Source organism: Colobus angolensis, unplaced genomic scaffold (assembly GCF_000951035.1).
Source record: "Colobus angolensis palliatus isolate OR3802 unplaced genomic scaffold, Cang.pa_1.0 Scaffold14, whole genome shotgun sequence".
Classification (NCBI taxonomy): Eukaryota; Metazoa; Chordata; class Mammalia; order Primates; family Cercopithecidae; genus Colobus; species Colobus angolensis.
The window spans coordinates 17,388,285-17,411,228 of NW_012114488.1; the positions used below are offsets into that span (position 1 = coordinate 17,388,285).

A 22,944-nucleotide genomic window follows, 5' to 3' on the forward strand; every position below is an offset into this window, starting at 1 on the left:
AAGCTGAGGAGCCTGGCTCCAAGTCCTTCTGCCAACATGGAATCTGGTTTGCTCAGACAGCAGAGGAGAAGCAACCAGACTTGGTGGCATAGAACTTCCTGGTGTGCCCCTCAGCCCCTGCGTGGCGCTCTTTCCCAACCACTGGGAGCACTCACAGGGGCGCTGGAGATGCCCGGCTTGCCGATGTGGAACCACCCAACTCTTTCTCCAGAGCCTAGATTTTTTCTGAAGGGCCTCATCTGCGCACACTGCCTCCATCTAACAGAGGAAGTATTTATAAACCATAAGAAAATCTGACCCGTGTTTACTCTTCTTATGGAGGTATCGAATGCAGGATTTGAAAAGTGAGTGGTCCTCACTCTTGAAATCCCCCCACTGCCTGTTTAACTGTTGTTCCTCCTGGCCAGTGTTAAACAACCATACAGCATATTCATTCATGAGTGGGTGAAATCACTTCTTCTGGCTCCAAAAGATTCCAGTCACTCCCAAATTTTCATTACAGTGAAACGCCTCCATGGGCTTCACCAATGAAATGTTTAGCAGTTTATAAAACAAAGAACTTGTTGTAAGCCTCAAGTGAGGGCTTAGCTAGTGTAACATGTGAAATGTGAAGAAAATCTCAAGGCAGAGAGCATGAAACGTGGGTAGCCAAGGCTTGTGCCAATCACTTGAAACTGTAGGTTTGTAGAAACACTCAGGGCTATGGAGAGCGATGCTGGTGATTTTACAACCTTTAAACCTAAACCAAAACCAATAAACATGGACTGTGCTAGTATTTTTGGTACTCTCCAAAAATCTCCTTGGACACACAGTGCCATAAAATACTGCACTGTGTCACTGACTCTTCTTTTTTCTCATAGTATATTGTTGTAAACTAGTGAATTTAGCGACTGTTCTTTTAGGATTTCAGACATCTGTAGAGGTGCAGACCAGAAATGCAAGACCCCTTCCCAACCTGAAAGGTATGCATGCTTCTCCCTCTCCAAACTTACGAGCTATTCAATATTTGAAATTTTTCTCCTTTGTGAAAACTCAGGTCATCTTCCGTCCGTGCTTCATAGTCATAAAGGGCCACAAACAGTGTCACTCCTGCCAAAACGAAATTCACAAGAAGGGAGATTATTACACAAGGGGAAATTCATTCCAAGAAATTAAACCTTCACTAAAATCTCATTCTCACAATCTACATCTAGTCAGCACTAACAACGTGATGGGATGCTGTAATTAATGTGTCAAAACCACAGTCACAGGGCTGTGTCTATGCCTTGGTCTTTGCAGGGAAGCCTTACTGGATCTGATAAAAACCTGCAGCTGAAGGGCTTCTTTCTGTAATAGCTTTGAATGAGTGCTGAGGAGCAGGGAGATATGAAAATCACGTCCCAAACAAAAGGGCAGCGTCAGCATCAGGGTTCAGGTTTGCAGGGCTCTGCAGCAGTTACTGACATCCTTTGCTGGTCACGTCTTCTCCTCCACTTGGAGCCTATGTTAGGTTCTGGGTAAAATGGACCACCCTTTCTCCTGGTAAAACAGTAATATAGAATGTAATAGGAAACACTTCCTGCAGCTTGGGGATATTTAGAGAAGACTCTTTCTGTAATATTCACCCCAATTAGAGGATGTACTGCTCTCGGCATCTGCAGTTGGTTTTGCAGTTTTGTGCTGCTCAGCCCCACTGCTGAAAATGGAACCCTCTCCCTTGTCCTCCTTCTACCTTGAACTCACCTCTCCTCACATTGTCTTGTAGCACTCACTCTTCCTCACATCCACCCTATGTCCTTTCATCTGGCTGACTCTCTAGAGAGGCCCTTCCTGCTTTGCAGAAGTTTGCTAGCAGCAGCAGAGAATATCCAGTGTCATTTGGCCTAGGATTTCCTCCATATAATTAGGCATATATATATATATTTTAATAGAGACAGGGGTCTCACTATGTTGCCCAGGCTGGTCTCGAACTCCTGGGCACAAGCGATCCTCCTGCCTTGGCCTCCCAAAGTGCTAGGATTACAGATGTGACCTACCATGCTCAACCCAACAGGCATAATTCTAACACAGTCCCCAGTGATTCTTGTCTCTTAGGATTCATGTCTCGTGCAAGCCCCTCCCCTTGAGTGTAGGCTGGATCTAACGACTCGCTTCTACTCAACAGAATGTGCAGTCCCTTAAGTGACTAGGCTTCAAAAGATGGTGACTTCTGCCCTTCTAGCAGACTCTCTCTATTGCCACTTCAGCTTGTGTACTTTGATGAAGCAAGGTGCCATGCTGGTGAGGCCCATGTGACCAAGAACTGAAGGTGGCTCTGGCCAACAGCCAGCGAGGCACCAAACCTTGCCAGCACTACATGAGTCTGGAAGCAGATCATTCTCAGCTAAACTGTGAGATGACTGTAGCCCAGCCAACACACCTTGATTACAGCCTGTGAGAGATTCCGAAGGACCCAACTAAGCATTCGCAGATTCCAGACCCACAGAAACTGTAAATTTAGGTTTTATAATTTTAATTGATGTATGGACACACACAAACAAACAAAAAAGCATGAAGGAAGATTAGGATCCAAGCGGCGCCACACTTGACGTCGTCACTACAAGTGTTCGAGTGTAAAGAAAACCAATGCTGAAACTATGAAATTCCTGATTCATAAATACACAGCTATTTCTACTTTAGTACATATAAGATAATTCACTGTTATTAAAGCTCTTTTATTAAGGCAATTGCATATGTCTTAAAAGCAATGGTAAATTAAGTTGTCTTCCAAAACTGTGTACTTGTCTGGTCAGCAGTGTATGATCAGTTATCCACCTCACAGTCTGTTTTCTTTTGTGCTGGAACGGGTTGCTGGCCCTCCCTGTTTCCACAGACCAAATCCTCCTAGCTCAGGAGCTAGGGCTAAGCAGTTATTGCTTTCGAGTATTTTTTAGTTCTTACATTTTATGCTTGTATTTGATGATAAATGTCAGTGACATTTCATAGTTTCTAAAGTCCTTGCTGCTCTGAGAAGTGTAGATTCTAGTGAAAATTACATAGTCATAAGACAAATGTGTTTTTGTTTTAGTTTTTAAAAGTTGTGGTATCACTGATTATATGCTCCCTGGAATATTACTGCTTTGTCAAAGTCCAGGCTGAACGCAGCAGCCTCTGTGTACCTAGCACAGTTATAAACCTGGGTCTCTCACTACTTGCTATTTTTGCGTTAGTTAAGGCAGAAATGTGATAGTTCGGTTAGAGGGGAGGGGCAATCTGCTGCTGGAAATGTCTAACTAAGTGCCATACTTGTCTGGGTAAGATTTGGGAAACATAACCTCTGTACATTAAAAAAAAAAAATTTAAACATCACATAGTAGATAGCCATTAAATTATAAAAAAATTATGATGAAAGATCTTCTGTACAGATTGAAAAAAGATATCTATATGATCAAGAGAGTCAAAATTTTTTTTTTTGAGACAGAGTTTCACTCTCGTCGCCCAGGCTGGAGTGCAGTGGCGTGATCTCGGCTCACCGCAACCTCCGCCTCCTGGGTTCAAGCACTTCTCCTGCCTCAGCCTCCTGAGTAGCTGGGATTACAGGCACCTGCCACCACGCCTGGCTAATTTTTGTATTTTTAGTAGAGACAGGGTTTTGCCATGTTGGCCAGACTGGTCTCAAACTCCTGACCTCAAGTGATTCACCCACCTCAGCCTCCCAAAGTGCTGGGATTACAGGCGTGAGCCACTGCACCCGGCCAGAGCCCACTTTTTTACCAGGCTGCCAGTTTGCTGTGTAGGTAGTTCCAAGGGAAGAAATGTGTCATGGCACTATTCAAGGACCACAGAGAGGAGTGAGGCTTGTCTTTCTGCCCCATCCCAAGTGGGACTTCCCTCAAGAGAGTTAGCATTCAGAGGTCTGACCATGCAAAGCAAGGCTCACTTGGCAACTGTCTTTCTTTCCTTAGGTTTCTTTGAAAGGTAAGAAAAGAGATTGGTTTAAAACAAAAATGTGGGTGCCTGTAAGGTCATGGCTATTCTTATTTAACACTCCATGACCAGATTCCCTTCTTTAAAAACAACTTAAAAATGAAGACAAGCCAGCTCCACTGTATGGAAGGCATGGCACATGAAGACCAGCACCCCACTATCTCCTTGCATCAGCTGACAAGGTCTCACTGAGGGCTTTTCTGTTCCATGTTCCGGGAACCGAGGGGAGAATCAAAGGAGGTTACAGAGAAACACAGACATTGTTCTTGGCCCTACAGGACTGAAGGCAGTGTTGGGAGAAAGGACATGCATATATATTAAAACCAAATAATTCAAGGCAGAAAAATCTGCCAACATTTGGGGGTACCGTGTTTTAACTTTCAAATGTTATAAGGGATCAGGTAGCCTCTTAGATGAAGACTGCTCCTGACTGCAGTAGAGACCCACATGCTCAACACAAGTGGCCCTCTCTAGTGACTTTAATGAATGATACCTGCAGACACAGGGGTCCATATCCAGCACTCATGAATGAATGAACAAGGATAATGGCTGTGTCAGCAGAATTAACAGTCGAGGCTGGCAAAGCCCCCATGCTTCTCACGGCAGGCACAACGATGGGGGTGTGTTGGGTGTGTTTTCACCTCTTTTTTTCTCCTGCATCCCCAGAAGACAGATGGCCTTAGACTGCCTGTCTGCATCTCTCCTTTCCAGGTGCCTGTGGAAGGTGGGAGGGATGGGTAAAGGTACTTAGCACGTATTCAACCCATGCAAGGCCTGGGTTGAAAGGAAAGCTAGAGTCACCACAGCATGAGGGTGAACATAAACACTTCTACCGGGCAGAGCGTGCTAGGCTAGCAGAAGAGAAGTAGATAATGTCCAAAGGCTCAGGGTCAGGCCTTTTGATACAACTACACTGATGTCTGTTGAGTGCAGAGGGAAAAAATACTTGCTAATGCCTTAGTAGTGCCTCCTCCCTAGGTAAAAAGGTACCTGCTGCCAGATGGGTTGAAAGATACCGCATTCTTTAAAACTTTTATATAAGACATCTGCTGCCAGATGAGCTGAGCGATGCTGTGTTCTTTCAAACTTTTGTAATAAACAAAGTAATTTTGGAACAAATAATGTCAAATATCTAGTTACCATGGTTCACATACTGTGAGAAAATTTGGACGACTAAGGATGCATGAGATAACTTACAAATACTTTGGAAAACATATGCCTGAGAATGTGTGCCAGATATTTTACAAAGTATTAGCTAAGTCAGCAAATACACATGGCAGCAAAATATAGCCTTGTGGTATGAAACACAAGGAAACTTAAAAAAAAAAAAAAAAGAAAGAAAAAGAGAAAGATAGGCTGAGGATTAGGAAGAAGTGGGTGGGAAGAAGGAGTACATTAGTATCTAGAGAACTCAAAATACACACACCCAGACCCAGTCCTGGAGCCTCTAATTCAAAAGACTGGGACATGGCTCAGGCATCCGTGTTTTGAAAAGGCTGCCCTAGTTCTTCTGTGCCAACCAGCCGGGCGAGGCTGAGAGTCATTAACCTACAGTACCTCAGTAGAATGTTGTAGCTCATTAACCCATACAGAATCCTCAGAGAGCAGCAACTTGGGGCACCTTGCAACCCTGTAGCCAAGCATTTTGTTTGTACATCAAGCTCTGGCTTTTCTTACAGCCCCTCATCTAGTAAAGGAGACAGATTAGAAACTTACATGTGAAACCCCTAGTCAAAGGGAAGTGATGGGAACCCAGATGTTCAATTGCCAAAAGAGTTAAGGGCGGCTGCCCCCTCTCCGCACTCCGTGACTATGGGGGCTTACCTGTTCCTCCTCTCGTACGCAAGGTCCCCGTATGAGACGAAGAGTTCACACCTCCAAAGACGGTGAGTCCTTGGCCCCCGGCTGCGTGGAAGTTGTTGTAGTTGGGGATGGAGGTCACACCGAAGCTGGGGTAGTGCTGAGGGGTGGGGTCTGTGCCATAGCGGTACCCGGAGCTCTGGTTCAGGCTGCCGTCCCTCTCCTCCGTCAGTTTTGTTGCTTCTTTATCCTTACATTGCACACAGCCCATTATCTAAATTCCTGCCAGAGACAAAAAAGGGGGCACGTAAGCTGGGATGCTCCCTAGTTGCCGGGTTGCTCTCCAGTTAATGAGGAGTAATGGACAAGGCTCACTGTTGGCTATTTCAGGCCTATGAGGGGCATGAGGAAAGGCAGTGGCTGGGGGGATGGTTAGCAGGAAGCTTAGTTCCTTGACCCCACAATCACATTGGTTCCCCATATGTTCTGGATGACAGCATCATCAAAGAGCACGATGTTCACCATGCAGCAACTTTCCTCGACTGAGGCCTGTACCTCTTCAAATTCTGTAACAGCATACACCTGCCTACAGACTGGCCCATCATACTTACCAATTCTGCCTTTCTTTAGCCATCTAAAAAAAATAATATATGCTCTGTAGAATGAGTCTACGCAACATGAGAATAAAAACTCCCATCAGGGCACAGGAAATTTAAGGAAGAGGGCGCAGGAGTGTTGGATAAGCCAGAATACAACCTTCAATCAAGTCACTAGACTGCTTCATTCACAGATACCTAATCTTCAGGCACAAAACCGGTCAATTTTAAGCACTAAGATGATGCTACGTATCAAAACTATGAACTAGTTACTGGATGAAAAATAAAATCGGCAGAACCTAAGAGGTCCAAGTACATTTGCAGGATGCCATGATAGCCTACAGTAACGGAATTACTTACAGCTGCTAATTAACTTTTCAAATTTCCATTAGCTCTTGACATCCTTCAAAAACATTAAAAAAAAAATCATTCCCATGTTATGGAGTTAGTGGCGGATTCAAAACTTGAGTTGTTGCCACCCCACCCTCCTCAAACCCACTTATCCCAAGCTCCTCATCTCAGTAAATGGGACTGCCAGTGACCCAGTTGCTCCAGTCAGCATCCTGAGAAGCATCCTCATTTCCTCCTCCTTGTTTACTTCCCACTCTTCCTGTCTGAGCTCTCCTATTCAAACACGCCCAACTTTTCTGATCCTCAAAGACTCCATTCCTCCGCCCGCTTCGGGCCTTGGAACATAGCCTTGAACACTTTTTCCCCTTCCTCTTTGATATGCGATGTATCCTTCATGTCCTAGTTAATAAGGCACCGCTTCCTCTGCAAGGCGTTCTCTGACTTTCCTGCCCTTCCAGGCTGGGCTGCTTTCCCAAGTGCTCCCGTGGCATCCCCATCTCCCTCCTTTTGGCACCCTTGGTACCATATTATAACAGGGCCTGTCCACTTGTCTCATTGCCCAATGGACTGCAAGTTCCAGGAAAGCGGGACACTGTCTGTTTTCATCATAGTTACACTGCCAGTGCCTGGAACGATAAATAGCAACCAGATGAGTGAAGATTCTGGAGCCTATTATGTTTCTCTTTTACCCTTTCTTTATCTCTGTATCAAAGCCGATCCCTCCTGTGACTTTTTTTTGAGATGGAGTCTCATTCTGTCACTCAGGCTGGAATGCAGTGGTACGATCTTGGCTCACTACAACCTCCGCCTCAGCCTCCCAAGTAGCTGGGATTACAGGCACCCGCCACCACACCCGGCTAATTTTTTGTATTTTCAGTAGAGATGGGGTTTCACCATGTTGGCCAGGCTGGTCTCGAACTCCTGACCTCAGGTGATCCGCCCGCCTCAGCCTCCCAAAGTGCTGGGATTACAGGCGTGAACCACTGTGCCAGGCCCCTTCTGTGATTGTTATCAGCAGTGTACCTTGCATTTTAAAATCTACTGGTATGTGTGTGAGAAGTGAAGAAGATTCAGATATACAAGTTGGTTAAATGGTCCCCCTTTGGACTTGCAATACCCCATCAAGCCAATAGACGTCAGGCCAGTGGAGGTCCCTGCCAAAACTGCAAACCAGCCCATTTGGGACTAAACAATCAAATAAGAAACACATGACATCATGTTTCATAACATTTATTCACTGGGGAGGGCACAGCTGGCACAGGATGGGAAGGGCTTGAGGCGGCGAAGGAGAAGGCACGCTTTTCTATACTATCTTGCAAACCAATGCAGGAGGTGCCACATCAGAAGAGTGCTCCCTGGGCACTCTTCTGAGCACTGCTCTTCTGCTGGACTGGGTGATGGGAGCAGTATCAGACTGTTCTAAAGTTCTCTCATATTACACATTTCAATACATACTTATTGACTTGAATGTCAGTTCTTGAGAATGAAAATGTTTGGAAAAGAGACGCCTACTGCTTGAGCTGAGCTCACCAAATCTGGAACACATTTACTCCTAAATCATTTGAGATTAACTTACAGTATACTGTGTCCAACATGCTTTGTAACTTATGGTAAATGGATATGATTTTAACAAGTTTCCAATAGGAAATGCAAGCTATTTCCAAGGCATGATGTACTAAAGGAATTTCATCATTTGTTGTTGATGTTGCTTCATCAGACTGATAACTTGCTCATATAATATTAACTCTTTCATGGTGGAAAGCTGCTCCACATTTTGGCAAAGACCAGATAGAAAACACTTCTGTCACAGATGTTGTTTTTTTTTTTTTTTTTCCCCAGGAATTTCACTGATCTACTGTAATTAGAGAATGTGAGACTCGAATCATAGACTCACATCACTTACACCAGTGGTTCTCAGCTGGGGGTAACTTTACCACTTCCCTACAAGAGACATATTGGGCAATGTCTGGAGACATTTTGGGTTGTCACACTCAGAGGGAGGGATACCCCTGACACCTACTGGGTAGAGTCCAAGAATGCTGCTAAAACTTCCTGCAATGCACAGGACAGCCTCCTACAAACAAGAGTTACCTGGCCCCAAATGTTAACAGTGTCAAGGTCAAGAAATCCTGGTTTACACAAAGGACAGAATTTATATCTACCTCTTTGAAGCAGTTTAACAGCTGTTTCCCTTACATGGATGTGATTAACATACAACCCAGCATGCTTTCTTCAGGAGAATAGGCATGCTAGGTAGAAGCAGGCAGTTTTAAAGTGTGACAAGAAGTGCTCTGATTTTTCTCTCGAAGCTTGTGCACTGTGATAGAGAAACAGAACCTAGAAGTAATGAGAACGCTCATCGCAAACTACTCTTCCAACTCCTGCAAAACAAAATAAGCCCCATATCAGATCCCTGAAGAAAGCAGGATCCTACATTTAACCAAACTAAGAAAAAATAATCTGTCAAAATCCACTTTAAAAAAGAAATATACTATAATAAGCAACTAGCAGCTTATTTATAATTTTATGAAATAACAGAGAAGAAAAATCATCAGCTTCTGGAAAGCAGGAATTTTTTAACTGCTGTATCTTGCATGGCCAGAACAGTGCCTGGCACACAGTAGTCACTTAATAAATATTAGTTAAATAAATAAATTAAAAAATAATCAAAATTATTTTGGAGAAAACAATCCCCTTTTATAGAAGAGACAGCACTGTCACCACTTCGTGCATTCGACATTTGGAGTTAAGTAATGTTTCTATACAGTTCTTGCTTACTCTCTTCTCTTCAATGACACACAGGAAGAAGTGAAAATAAATCAGTAACTGCAGTTTCAAGTCATTAAAAGTTACTAGCAATGAAAATACTTATATAGGAACTTGTGGTCTTCTTCTTCCCCCGTGGGGCAGTTAGGCTAACTGCTTCGTGACAGAAGAGTCAGAAGACACCACATGAGCTGTATTCAGTGTGCCCAGGCTCCTTGCTACAAGGCAAAGTTTTGATCATTCACGCTAAAATAAAAGTATCCTTTATTATGCAGAGTTATGTGCTGTGGCTTTTATGTCCAATGCTGTAGGTGCAGCGTGACATAGAATGCACTAATTTACTTGCTGTAGATCTCTGGGGCACCAGGAAACACTGAATGAGGCCATTGTGGATGTGGAGCCCTGGAGTTACTCTGATCAGGAAAATATCACATGCCATGAACTCATGGCTATAGTCCTCTGCAGGTTATCATGCCTAGAAAAACTGGTGAAAGGCATTTTCACTAATTGGATCCCGCGCCTGTGGTCAAGGGGTCTGGATTACAGCAGTGAAGCCTCTGTTCTCCAATCCTTTTGCAAAGGGAGGGGCCCTGTTTCTACCATGAAAATAAAACTCGATCTACTTAAAACTTCCCTAGTCCTGTGGTTCTTTTCAGACGCGCCAATAGTGTTAAGCAACCTGGGAAGAATTGCCAGACACAGGATTCAAGGAACGCCGCACCCCGCTCCCATGAGCAGGGCAGACATTATCAACAGATCAACAGATCACCCCGCTCCCATGAGCAGGGCAGACATTATCAACAGATCAACAGATCAACAGATCACAGCCCTTTCTGCTGCCATGCTATGGGAGCTATGCTTCTTCACATAGCCCTGTAGTGATTGACGGAAGCTGACCTAAAGGATAGATTCAATCCTTTACTACCACAGGCACAGGGTGCTTCGGTCCAAGAGGAGTCTGGTTGAACACACACTCCCTCCTCCTGATGTAGACGGACCACAATCCAGTCTACAAGATGTACACGAAACACAAACACATTCACGTTTCCTCATGCGCCAATCAATAAAGCAATGCCAGTATGCCCAAGTTATAAGCTTGCAGGACGTACGATAAGATTTCAGGTGTGTGCAGGAGCTAGGTATCAAAATGGGGAAAAGGCCACTGGTAGTCTTCTGTACAAGCAGATTACTTTCTCTTGAGACACATACACTTGCAGGCAGAGGAGGAATGGCAGGAAGAGGAAGTGGAACTGACAACAAATAACTTCAATTTCAGCGGTTTAAGCTCTTTTGTCTCAGAAGCCAACCTAGGTGGATGTGAAGAAGTGACAGCCCTTAGGGCATAATCCCTGCTCCTGACAGCCCCCAGCAGACTTTGGAGAGTGACAGGTAAAGCCACATTTGGCCCATACTTAGAGGTGGCATGTTTCCTGGTATCATAATGGAAGTATAAGAACAAGGAAGGGAAATGAACTAAGAACCTAGAAACCAAATGCAAGCAACTGAGATGGGGGCAGTTGAAAAAAGAATGTAAAGCTGAATTGCAGATCAACTGCATGGTTTCACACTTTTCTAGGAAAAAGCAAAAACTGGAAGCTTATCAAACAAACACACTTTTTCAGTCCGCAGGAATAGCATTAGGAAAAGGATAAGATGTGGCAGAGACACATCTGAAATTATTTCACTTCAGGATAGAAGATTCATGGCACAGGGCTCTTGATCCTCGTAAAATTAGAAACACCCATAACAATCTACTTGAGGACTTTTGCTACATTCTCAGTGGAGACAGTTAATCCACTGAAAGCCTACGAAAACCTTCTTTAGTTTTCCCCATGTCATTCCTGGGAGCAGGAGGACATTCAGAGACAGTTGAGTACCACATCAGTAGCAATGAGGTTGGGCCACAGAACCCATCACCCAAATTTCCTAATTTCTCAGCACCTTTCAATCCTTTACAATGGGGCTTTTCTCCTTTGTAGCACACTGCATCAGATGATCCTGACACCCCATGAGAGAGCGCAGGCAGTGCTGCCTTCTGGGGACAGCCGGGACAAAAGGCCCAGGGAAGACTGGGGAGGCTGGACAGAAAGCAGGGCTATGCTGGCCACTCTTGGGATCACAAGCATTTCCCAAGGTACTGAAGCAGAGAAAAAGACACTGCTGGGTTGGCCCTCTGGAGATGTTAATACTTGAGGGCTGAACCACTTTCAGCACTGGTGCTGGGTTCAGCCAGTGGCCCCAGCCCAGCTATGAAAAAAAGCATGCAGGGCTCTGCCAACGTGGGAAAGTCCTCTCTTTGCTGCCAACTGGAGGAAGGGAGTGAAAACATGTGCTTTGCTGAATGACAGTGTGGTAGGGAGAATTCTGAGCTGTCTCCCAGGACTTCTACTCCCAGTGTACGTGCCCTGTAAATCCCTATGACTTATGAATGATAGGGTAGTCACTCCATCAGCAGGTGATGTTATTCGGCACAGCCGACTTTGAGAGATCATCCTGGGTGGACCTGACCTAATCAGGTGAACCCTTGAAAGGTATGCCAGTTCCTGGAAAAGTAGACTAAAACTGCAAGAGGCCTTCATTATGAGGGAGATTCTCCACAGCTGCCTTTAAAGATGAAGGGGCTGTGTGGCCAGACACATGGGTGGTCAGAGCTGAGAACAGCTTGGTCAAGAACCTGAATGAACCTGGAAATGGATTCCTCCCTAATCAAGCCTTCAAACAACAACATAATCAGCTAACATTTGATTTCGGCTTTGCTGAGCAGAGAATCCCCTCCGTGCCTGGACTTGTGACTGACAGAAATGTGAGCTAACAGATGGATGTTGTTTTAAGCCACTAAGTTTGTGGTACTTTGTTAGGCAGCAGCAGAAAACTAATACATGTTTTGGTGGGATGGGTACCATGGGGATGATGGCTCCAATTTCAGCAGTCATGACCAACATCCAATCAGTGTTCCCTGTAGCCTAGGTGCAGGCTGGACACTGGAAAACGCTGTCCCATTAAAATCTAGTAACAACTCTAAAACCTAGGTATTACTATTTCCCCACACTTTACAAGGGAGGAAAAGAGGGGTTGGGGAATTTGTCCACAGCTATGTCAGTCCTAGAGATGGGATTTGAAACCAGACAGCCTGATTCCATGGCCAACACACAGAGTCTCCATACTAGAGCTGTCCCCTGACCATGGAATCCTGGCCAGTCCATGCAAGCGTGTGGGTGTGAGGGCTGGAGGTGTTGAGGGAAAAATCCTATAGGGAAGAACTGGTTCCACAGAGCTCAGTATCTCACACATTATGATACGGTTTGGCTCTGTGCCCCCACTCAGATCTCACCTCAAATTGTAATCCCTCTAATCCGCATGTGTCAAGGGCAGGACCAGGTGGAGGTAATTGAATTATGCGGGCAATTCCCCCCTGCTGTTCTCATGATAGTGAGTTCTCACGAGATCTGATGGTTTTATAAGCGTCTGGCATTTCCCCTGCTTGCACTTACTCCATCCTGCTGCCCTGTGAAGAAGGTGCCTGCTTCTCCTTTGCCTCCCGCTATAACTGTACGTTTCCTGAGGCCTCCCAAGCAATGCGGAACTGCGAGTCAATTAAACCTCTTTCCTTTATAAATTATCCAGTCTCGGGTATTTCTTCACAACAGTGTGAGAATTCACTAATACACATTACTAATGGAGGCACTGATTTCAGGGACCAGGCCTCACCTCCATCCCCAATTCAGACTCCATTCCCCCAAGACAGTGGATTCTGTAGAGGTGCTGGACCACACTAGGTTCAGTGAGTCACACATCCTTCGTGTGGTTTGGCATCTTAATGACTATTTGGGCCAATGACACTGAAGCAGCCCTTAATTTCTTCCTCTTTCCTAGTCATGGCAAGGGTATTTATAAGAATCATGAAGGAGCTGGCACTGGTTTCCTTGGTATAAAAACCAGCTTTCCTATTGCACTTAAAATATGATTTGCTTTACAGGCAAAACTTTCTGGAACATATTTACTGCATAAACTGAGATACACATATAATGCCTCCACCAAGCACAAAATAACAGCTTTCTACTCTTGGTGGAGACTGTGAGGGAGAGCCCCTCGCCAAAGGCAAGTATTAAAATATTACAGTCTCTGAGGTGAGAAGATGGATGTAAAAGTGGGAATATACACAATGCAGACACTAGCCACATGCAATCATGGGAGAACAGAGCCTACTTAAAAATCAAACCCAGGTTTTGCTTCAGAAATACGTGAAGTTGGACTCATTCGATCATTTATGCAAGACTTTGCAAAGGTTCTCTGGAGGGGGAAGAGGATGAACCTTGTCTCATACCGTACAGCAAGGGAACCTAACTACTATAAATCTCTCTTAAAATGTCATGTTACTTTAAGAATAAGCCATACTGCTGGCACCTAGAATATTTTTGTGAGTCCCCAACTCTGGCTTTTCTTGTTCAAATGGCCCCCAGGCTGAGAAGCAGCTGCTCACATCCCTGCAACAAACATGTTCCTTCCTTTCTGCATAGCCTGCCATTTCTCCAGCCCGAAGATTCAAAAGCACTCAGTAAAAGAGAAATGGAAGCATCAGACCCCAATGGTGAGATTTAAGACTGCAGTCAACTGAATGTTGGAACCAGTCCCAAACCTAAATGGCCAAATGAAGTTTTAACACCAAACCATGGAAAGGCTCTAAGAAAAGGGTAAGAACATTTTCTTCTTAAATTCATTTTGCTCTGGATCTCAGGGTTAAGACAAGAGTGAAATGGTGATAAAAACAAGGATGACATGTTTTAACCCTATCTATGCCAAAGGTTTCAGAAAGAATTAGAGCACAGGTTGTAAAGTTTTTTCAGGCTCCAACCCCTGTCCCCAACCCTTTTTGGACCATAGAAAAGCCCCTTGTAGTTAATATTTTTTAAATTTTTATTATATTTAAATTGAGATATAATTCATATACCAAAAAATTCACCCTCTTGAAGCACACAGTCCAATGGGTTTTAGTGCATTTACAAAGGAGACCATTTCCGTTATCTAATTCCAGAACATTTCATCGCTCCAGAAAGAAACCCATGCCCATTAAGTAATCGCCACCCACTCCCTTCTCTCTCCAGCCCCTGGCAACCCCAATCTGCTTTCTGTCTCTATGGGTTTGCCTATTCTGGACATTTCATATCAACAGAGTCACACCATACGTGGCCTTTTGTGATTGGCTTCCTTTGCTTGGTATAATGTTCTCCGGGTTCATTCATGTAACATGTATTAGTACTTCACTCCTTTTTATGACTAAAAAATATTCTACTGTATGGATATACCAGATGTTGTTTACCTATTTATCAATTGATGGACATTTGGCTCTTATGAATAATAGTGCAACAAACATTCATGCTCAAGTTTTTCTGTGGAGATATGTTTTCAACTCTCTTGGATTAATATTTTAATATATAAGAAATTTATACAGATAAGAGAAACTCTAAGTTTAGGCAAACAGAAACATAAATCGGCAACAAAAAAAGGAAAAACAATTTGTGAAACATATGAGAGAATACTGCCTTTGGTAGTAATCAGAGAAATACAATTTAGTGAGATACTATTAAACCTGTAAATGGATGCTAAAGACATGCATTTTAAAAAATAACATGAAGAGGTTCCATGAAGTATTATCTATCATTTGAAAAATTAGAAAACTTGTTAGTTGTTTAGCATGAGGGCAATGGCTAAATTGTAAGGTATGCCCATAAAGACAAGTTAAGCAGAAATTAAAACTTATATTTACTTAAATTATCAGCAATATGGAAAAATGTTCATGTTATATTAGGAAGGATCACATGATTGCAACTATATAACAAATGCCTAGAAAACTCTTTGGAAGGAAACATGCTGAGATTATGGTGGTGTGCAGCTGATAACACTATGGCCAACTGTTCTTTCTTTGCTCTCTGCGTCTTTATTTCTAGATTTGTCTATACCAAGAATGTACTCTTTTTATAATGAGAATAAATCACCTTTATTTTTCTTTAAGAAAGTTCCTTTTAATATTATCAATTACTGATTGAACGTGTATGTAAGTTGAAACAACCACACATTGATGAAGTACCCTTTGTTAGCTGAAAAATTAAGAGGGCAAGAGTGATTGATTCCGAAGCCTGCTGAGAGGCAGATGTGAAGGGTAAAAGGTACCAAAGGACAGTAAGGCTGCTGAGCATGTTCTCGTAACTCATCTGTGCTGGAAGGTGAGCAGTGTGGGGAGCGGGCGGTGAGTATACATCAATGAACAGCAATAGAAATCTAATTAAGGGCACAAAAAAGGCAAAGCCATATGCAGAGGACCCTGTAGGGGACAAGTGTGGAATCTGGGATAACCGAACCAAAAGTAGGGTGGCTGGATTAGTGGGGTTTTGAGAACTTTTGGGCCACACGTCCTAGGTACTTGGGGATACCCACTAAACTCAGAATGACGGTACTCATTCAAGTCTACCTTGGCATCTAACCAAGGTAATCTGATTCCTGAGGAGTCTGCAGGAGCTCTCTGTGAGTGAGGTCATGAAAACCACGCATGGGCTTGGCTCTAGGAAGGTGGTGAGGATGAAACAAAGCACTTTTATTCTTTGGATGCTGATTGGTGGGGAGGGAAGGGGACCTGCCCTCACTCTTGTTGCCTTCACCCTTTCCTGTTGAGACACTCAGCTGAGCATTTTAATGCTTTGACTTTCACTGTCCCTAGAACCTGGGGCAATCCAAGCAGGGCACAGAACAGTAGGCAACACTGGTTCATGCGATCTGAAAATTTTCAGAAACACTAGGCACAGAAGACATGTTTCTTCCTGATGTTGATACCCAGTCAAGTATCTTTCTACCCTCCTTACCCTCATTCTATAAAAACAACCAACCAGAGAAAAAGAGAAAAGAAAAACAAAAACATGGACTTCTATTTACGAACCAGCAGAGAGAAACAGGAAGGTCAGTGTCACATCTGGGCCACAGTGGCAGAGCCTGGCTTTCTGGGCTGCGCCTGTTTAAGGAACAGTGGTGGCAGAACTGGCCGAGGGCCCAAGGGTCAGGGTGTCACCTGGCAGAGCCACAAGAAAACACATTAGTACAAAGCGGCTGTTTGAACAGGCGTCATCAATGCCCCCTCCCCGAGTACGAGGACCGCTGAGAATGAAAGCCGAGGAGGTTCACTCTCCAAGGCCGAACAAAAACCCGCCCTGCCAATCTTCCCAGTCTCTATAGAGGTTCCTCGCCAGATGATTCTGCAAATGTGGCCTCATCCTTTCAAAAAACAGTGCATTCTTTTTCTCTTTCTTTAATTCACTAGTTCCAGTCAAGAAGATCCAATTCCTTTAAAGACACAGGAAGGACTTTGAAGAAGGAGACTTGACTTCTTTCGCCTTTGAGCTGATAGCACGGTGCCTGTGGTCTCCATGTCTCCCATTTTCGCTGATCATTTATCTGGTTATGAAGCCACAGCCCAATCTAAATCTACCAGCCTGAGAATTTGGTTGTGAGGCCACTTGCACTGTGTTTTTGGGACAGAGGCTGGTGTCTTTGCTTTGAAGAATAACATGAAGCCCAGTCCCCCAGCCGCTGGGTCTTTGTGTTGGCACTTTATTCAGGCTGCCAGAAATCAGCAACAACAGCAGGGATAACTTTTGCATCCCCTGCCGTGGTGTAGAATTTCAAAGCTTCTTGCAGCTGTTTTGGTGTGAATGCAGATAAAGTAGGCAGTCAGAAAGCATAGTCTATCTAATTCCATGGCCTCTACAGGGACAGAACGGAGAAGGAGGATGGGAACAAAAGGAGCAGAGAGGCGGACTCCAGCTAGCCTCCTCCTACACTTCATTGCCTGAAGGAAAGGAGGATGGTGTCTGCCTTCCCTGATGCTGGTTTCCTTACCCTGGGTGAGCCCAGGGTGGCTGACTATGTCGTGCGTGTCTCGGTAAAGTTTGCACTAGAGGTCTGCATTTATGAATGCAAATCGAGTGCCAAGAGAGACACAGAGGAAATTAAAGGAGGAAGATCAGTAAGAGGAAGAGAACGTGGAATCACCGGAAGGAAGTCAGTGATGCTTTCCCCAGCAGCACATAAAAAACAGTATTTGGGATGACAAGCTGTGGCTACTCTGTGTGGGAGGAACATGTGCTACATGGGCTAGACCACTTGTGGATGACCTACTTAACACCCGACAGAAACCCAGTCAGGTGTTTCTTAACAAATCCAAAAAAGGGAACACTGGGTTTATATATCAGCATACATTCTGCAAACACTACTGCTTGATGGTAAAGCAATTTAATAGTTACTTTTCACTTGGCCTATGAATGAGGTAGAGAGTACGTTTTTTTAAAGTGTTGTCTTGCAGAGTAATTAACCCTGAGGTTCACTCCTTAAAGATGGCACAGCAGTTTATCTTCCCTTTTTCCCAGAAGCTTGCAGGATTCTGGTATCAGGCAGGGTTGCCCTGGGTCTAAAGGGACAAGCCAGGCTTGGTGGCTCACGCCTGTAATCCCAGCCCTTTGGGAGGCCAAGGCGGGTGGAACACTTGAAGCCAGGAATTGGAGACCAGCCTGGGCAACATGGAGAAACCTCATCTCTACAAAAATATAAACATTAGCCAGGCACGGTGGTATGTGCCTGTAGTTTCAGCTACTTGGGGAGCTGAGGCAGGAGGATCACTTGAGCCCGGGATAAGGAAGTTGCAGCGAGCCATGTTCGTGCTACTACCCTCCAGCCTGGGTGACAAAGCAAGACCCTGTCTCAAAAAAAAAAAAGAAAAAAAAAAGTGAGCTTCAACAAGGAGCCCTCCAGGGTTCACACCAATGCTGAAGGAGCCCAAAGTCCTTTTGCACACATTGAGCAGAACCACTGAGTCCACAGACAGACAGCTCCTGGCTCTCAGCGGAACCTCAGGAATTATGAGGACTCATGGAATGACCCGACTGAGTGCTCAGATTTGGATCTAAATGCTCAGATGCCCCCTGCGGTGCCAGAGCCTTGAGCAGGGCCCATTACGAGAGTTTTAATGATGTGAGAAGAGCTAGGCGTTGCTGTGTCCTACAGTTTTTATGTAAGTTTTTGCCCTATGGTTTAAAGTACTCTTTCTTACTACAGTTTTCAGAAGACCTATGTCCTCCACTTTCCTTTGCTGCTGAAATGAAGAACAACTTATGATCTGGCTCAACCAACTCCGGCATTCGTGGCATGCTGTGGTCTTGACCCTCCTCCCTCATCACAGGGAGGCTCCACTTCTCTCTGGCTCTACCCTACAGGGTAGCTAGGTACAGCTGTTCTCCTTCTGAGCTGCTGGAGATGAAGTCAGAAGACAACAATAACAAGAATAAAGAAACGCCCCCCCACACCCCAAACAAAAGTTCCTCAGAAATCACCATAGTAACAAATCACCAGTTTTCAACTGTTTCATTTCCCTTGCCTTTTTGTTTCTCTGCACATATCCTTTTATTTATATTCAGCCCCAGCTCTAGCCTTTATTCAACAAACATATTTTGATCTCCTTTATGTGACAGGCACTGTGCTAAGGGCTGTGGGTATAAAGTCAAGTACACATGGCCTGTGTCCTCAGGGAGCTAATATATACTTAAGAGGGAGACAGACAAGTAAATCAAGGGACTCAGGTTGGAGAGGGGACACAGAGGGAGTTCTAATTCATCCAGGCCAGCAATTGTGAAAGTGACCGGACATCAGCCCAGGCAGGGGGGAGATGGGCACTGCAGGCAAGGGAACAGCATATGTGAGGGCACAGAGGTGTGGAACAGCATGATGCCCTCAAAGAACCGTCAGTGTTCCTACGGCTTATTCGATTTACGTCTATATTTATGGAGCACTCAAATATGTGCCAAGCATATTTCGAGGCTCTGGGTGCTAAGGCTGAGGAAGACAGGCTCCCTGCTCAAAAGGAGCTTATAGTTTAATGGGATTGAAATGTGTAGCTGGGTAAGTGGCTGAGCTTGAGAAGCAGTCAGAAGCCAGGTCTTAAACAGCTATGAGTCCATTCTACTGAGCCTTCACTATGGTGCCTAAAGCTTTGCTAGGTGCAATATGCAAATGATCTCCTTTGATCCATCAACAGCCTGTGCTGGGTATCATCATCATCATCAATGAAGGGAGGTAAAGTTATTTGCCTAAGGCCTCACTGCTAGGTTTAACTGCATTTTAACCCAGCTCTGGCTAAATCTGAGACCTATAAGCAAAAGCATTTGCATATTATCCAACTGATACTTATCCAGTATTAAGGAGGAGTGAAACTGGGTCTTGATAGACACATACTGAAACTGGGGAGAAAAGAGAAGCATGGGGGGGTGCCAGATCAAGAGGCCAAGGGTAGAAAGAGACTGCATGCAGGTGGCTGGACAGGGAGGTATCTAAGTAAGATATGACTTTCTAAGCGGACCAATGACTATCCATTCTAGCTAGCTAGCTATGCATAATTCATACCTCATAAATCATCCCCAACTGTAGCAAAGCCATAGCTTTTGTAACATGTGAGAATAAAGATCTGAAACCATAAATGGTTGCAGAGGTGATTTACTATGGAACTATATAAGTGACATTATCTGAGAGCCCTGGCACACAAAAAACTTTATACCATTTGGGGCTGGTAGGAGTGAGAAACAGGCTTGCACAGTGGTGTAAGTGGCTGCCTAAACATGACGAGGACAGGTAACACCACAGATAGACATCCGCAATGCAGGTCATCAGAAGAAAGACAGGAACGCCCAAGGAAAAGGGCATGTAACAAGTAGAATCCAACAACAGACCGATGTCCCAAGAGGATCCTGAAGGAGTGGCTAGGGTTAGAGGTGCAGATGAATGCGAGGTCACAGGGGATCACCACCGTTCTCCTCCAGCTGTGGAGGGGTTTGCGTTGTCAAGTCAAATGGGAACGCCTTTATCACGACGCAGAAGTGGCAGTTACACTTCAGTTTTGCATGAAAAATGTAATATTAACACATTCTTTGGGTTAGAAAACAGCTTATTTTTTCAGCAATGACAGGTCTACTCATATATACAGGCTTAGAACAGTTAGAGGAAGGAAATTCTTGCTCATCCACCTGGAAGAGTCATCACTCGGCAGCTCTGGCAGAAGCACTTTGTCCCAGTACTAAGCAGAACTGGCCTGTCCCTGCGAGCTCATGGTGAGTTCTGATGCAGCTGCCTTAGAACACTCCAGGTAATGATGGCCCAAGGGTAGCTTCATGCTCTGTCCCAGTTCTGGCTCAAAACAACCCAAATTGACCCAGCAAGTAACAATGGTACACATGTGGAATAAGCCCAGGCAACAGCTCTGCCATAATTCTCTGTGACAAAGGCTGACCCGACATGCGGATTTCCAGCTCAAGTGAAACAAAATGGTCCTGTGTATAACCAGCCTACACGCTCTGAGTGTTCACCGTTCCAGTAGGTTTCTTCTTTAATCTGGACGCACTAAATGCACTCCCCTCTAAGTCCCTTCGTCATTTTTTTTTTTTTCTTTTTTTTGAGACGGAGTCTCGCTCTGTCGCCCAGGCAGGAGTGCAGTGGCCGGATCTCAGCTCACTGCAAGCTCCGCCTCCCGGGTTTATGCCATTCTCCTGCCTCAGCCTCCCGAGTAGCTGGGACTACAGGCGCCCGCCACCTCGCCTGGCTAGTTTTTTGTATTTTTTAGTAGAGTGTTAGCCAGCGTGGTCTCAATCTCCTGACCTCGTGATCCGCCCGTCTCAGCCTCCCAAAGTGCTGGGATTACAGGCTTGAGCCACCGCGCCCGGCCCCCTTCGTCATTTTCTAGCCATCTTGCTTCTCCTTAAGACTTGTATTTTCTGTATAGGTTCACTGCTAAAATAAAAATGTTGCTAACAATTAGTGGATCTGCATAACTCTTACAGAAGAGACTGATTATTTATACCAATTTCTGCTTTTCCAAACCCACTAAACTATTCCCTAACTTTGTTTTTCTTAACTATCTCAACTGTTTGAAATCTGTTTCTGTTCTAACATGGTTGCTGGTTAATCATCCATTCTTTTCACTATTTCTTTTGTGCCTCAAACACTTGACTCTTTAAAATAATGGTGTGAATAGAGGAATAAACAAACTTAGTTTCTCCTCTACTCTTACAACATGCTTCTGACACCAGATGTGCGGGTTTTGTTTCCGCACATATCAGGCAAACAAGCAAGCAATTTTGCAGTGGACACAGCTGGCTGTTCTCCAGTTCAATTCAATTTGGTGCCAACATCTACCTGGAGATTGTGTCAGATCCTACAGGTTGAGGGCTTAGTTCCACAAGACTGCTTCCCACTTCGGACACGAGTCACAAGCCCCAGGTTGTGGTATGTGCTTCTAACGCAGTGGCTATAAATCAGGATCTCCACAACCCCCTCCTTGGGTTTGACTCATTTGCTACAGCAGCTCACAGAACTCAGGGAAACAGTCATGTTCACTACTTCATTATAAAGGATATTTTAAAGGATACAGATGAAGAGATACACAGGGTGAGGTATGGAGGAAGGCGCATGGGAGCGTCCACGCCTTCTGTGTCCTGCCACCCTCTAGGAACCTGCACATGTTCAGCTACCTAGAAACTCTCCAAACGCTGTCCTCTTGGCTTTTTATGGGGGCCTTATTACATAAGCATGATTGATTAGATCACTGGCCACTGGTGATCAATTTAACCTTCAGTCCCCTTTTCTCTCCCCGAAGACTGGGAGATAAGGCTGAAAGTCCCAACAACCCTCTAATCCTCTCTTTCCCATGACCAGTCCCCATCCTGAAGACATTTACTACTTGGGAGATTCCAAGGATTTTAGGAGCTGTTTGCCAGAAAACAGCGACCAAATACACATTTCACAACATCACTAATGGCCACAAATTTTCCTTAATTTTGACTATTTTCCCATAACAAAACAAATAAACAAATGTTTTTTTCTTTGGAACCAGAGCATTTTTGCTTTCCTGCTAGGCCAGGTGGCAAAACTCTCACTCATTTTCAACCCAAACAACACAACACCCACCACGAACTGTCATCGTTCATTTCTATATTGTAATTTCAACATAAAGTGATGCTACTGGCATAATTTTCAGTCTGTTAGGAGCAAGTCCTGGTGAAAATGTGGAACAAGAGCTCCACACACACCACTAGCAGGATGTCAACAATTTTACATTACTAGTGAAGATGAAGATGCACCTATCCCATGAGCAGAACTCCACTCCCAGGCGTATACCCCAAAGAACCATGCCTACCTGAACCAGGAAATACATGCACCCCAGGGGTTTAAGATGAGGCTCAGGAATCTGAGGAATCTGTACTTCTTATAGGTCCACTGGTGATGCTACCTCCTCCCCTGCAGAGGTCTGGGATTGAAGGCTTACAACCTCAACTCACATCTGTTTTTGGAGTCAGGTGCCCCCAAGGCTCATGGCTGCAGCCAGGCAAAGCTGCTCACTGAGGAGGAGTAACGGGGAATCGCACATCCATCGGAGATGCTCCTCCCTGGTCAAAGGTAGCTA

General features: G+C 44.6%; 1 protein-coding gene across 2 annotated transcripts in view; it reads right to left on the minus strand.

The window, feature by feature from the left end:
- The window catches only part of FYN (FYN proto-oncogene, Src family tyrosine kinase), a 195,262-nt gene that overhangs the window by 53,250 nt on the left and 119,068 nt on the right, over positions 1-22,944 (minus strand). For both annotated transcript variants that reach the window (XM_011935022.1, XM_011935023.1), the window contains 2 exons: positions 5,770-6,027; positions 993-1,089 (listed from right to left, as the gene is read on the minus strand). In XM_011935022.1, the coding sequence (XP_011790412.1) occupies positions 993-1,089; positions 5,770-6,016 (344 nt within the window). In that variant the 5' untranslated portion in view covers positions 6,017-6,027. The remainder of the gene's footprint in view (positions 1-992; positions 1,090-5,769; positions 6,028-22,944) is intronic.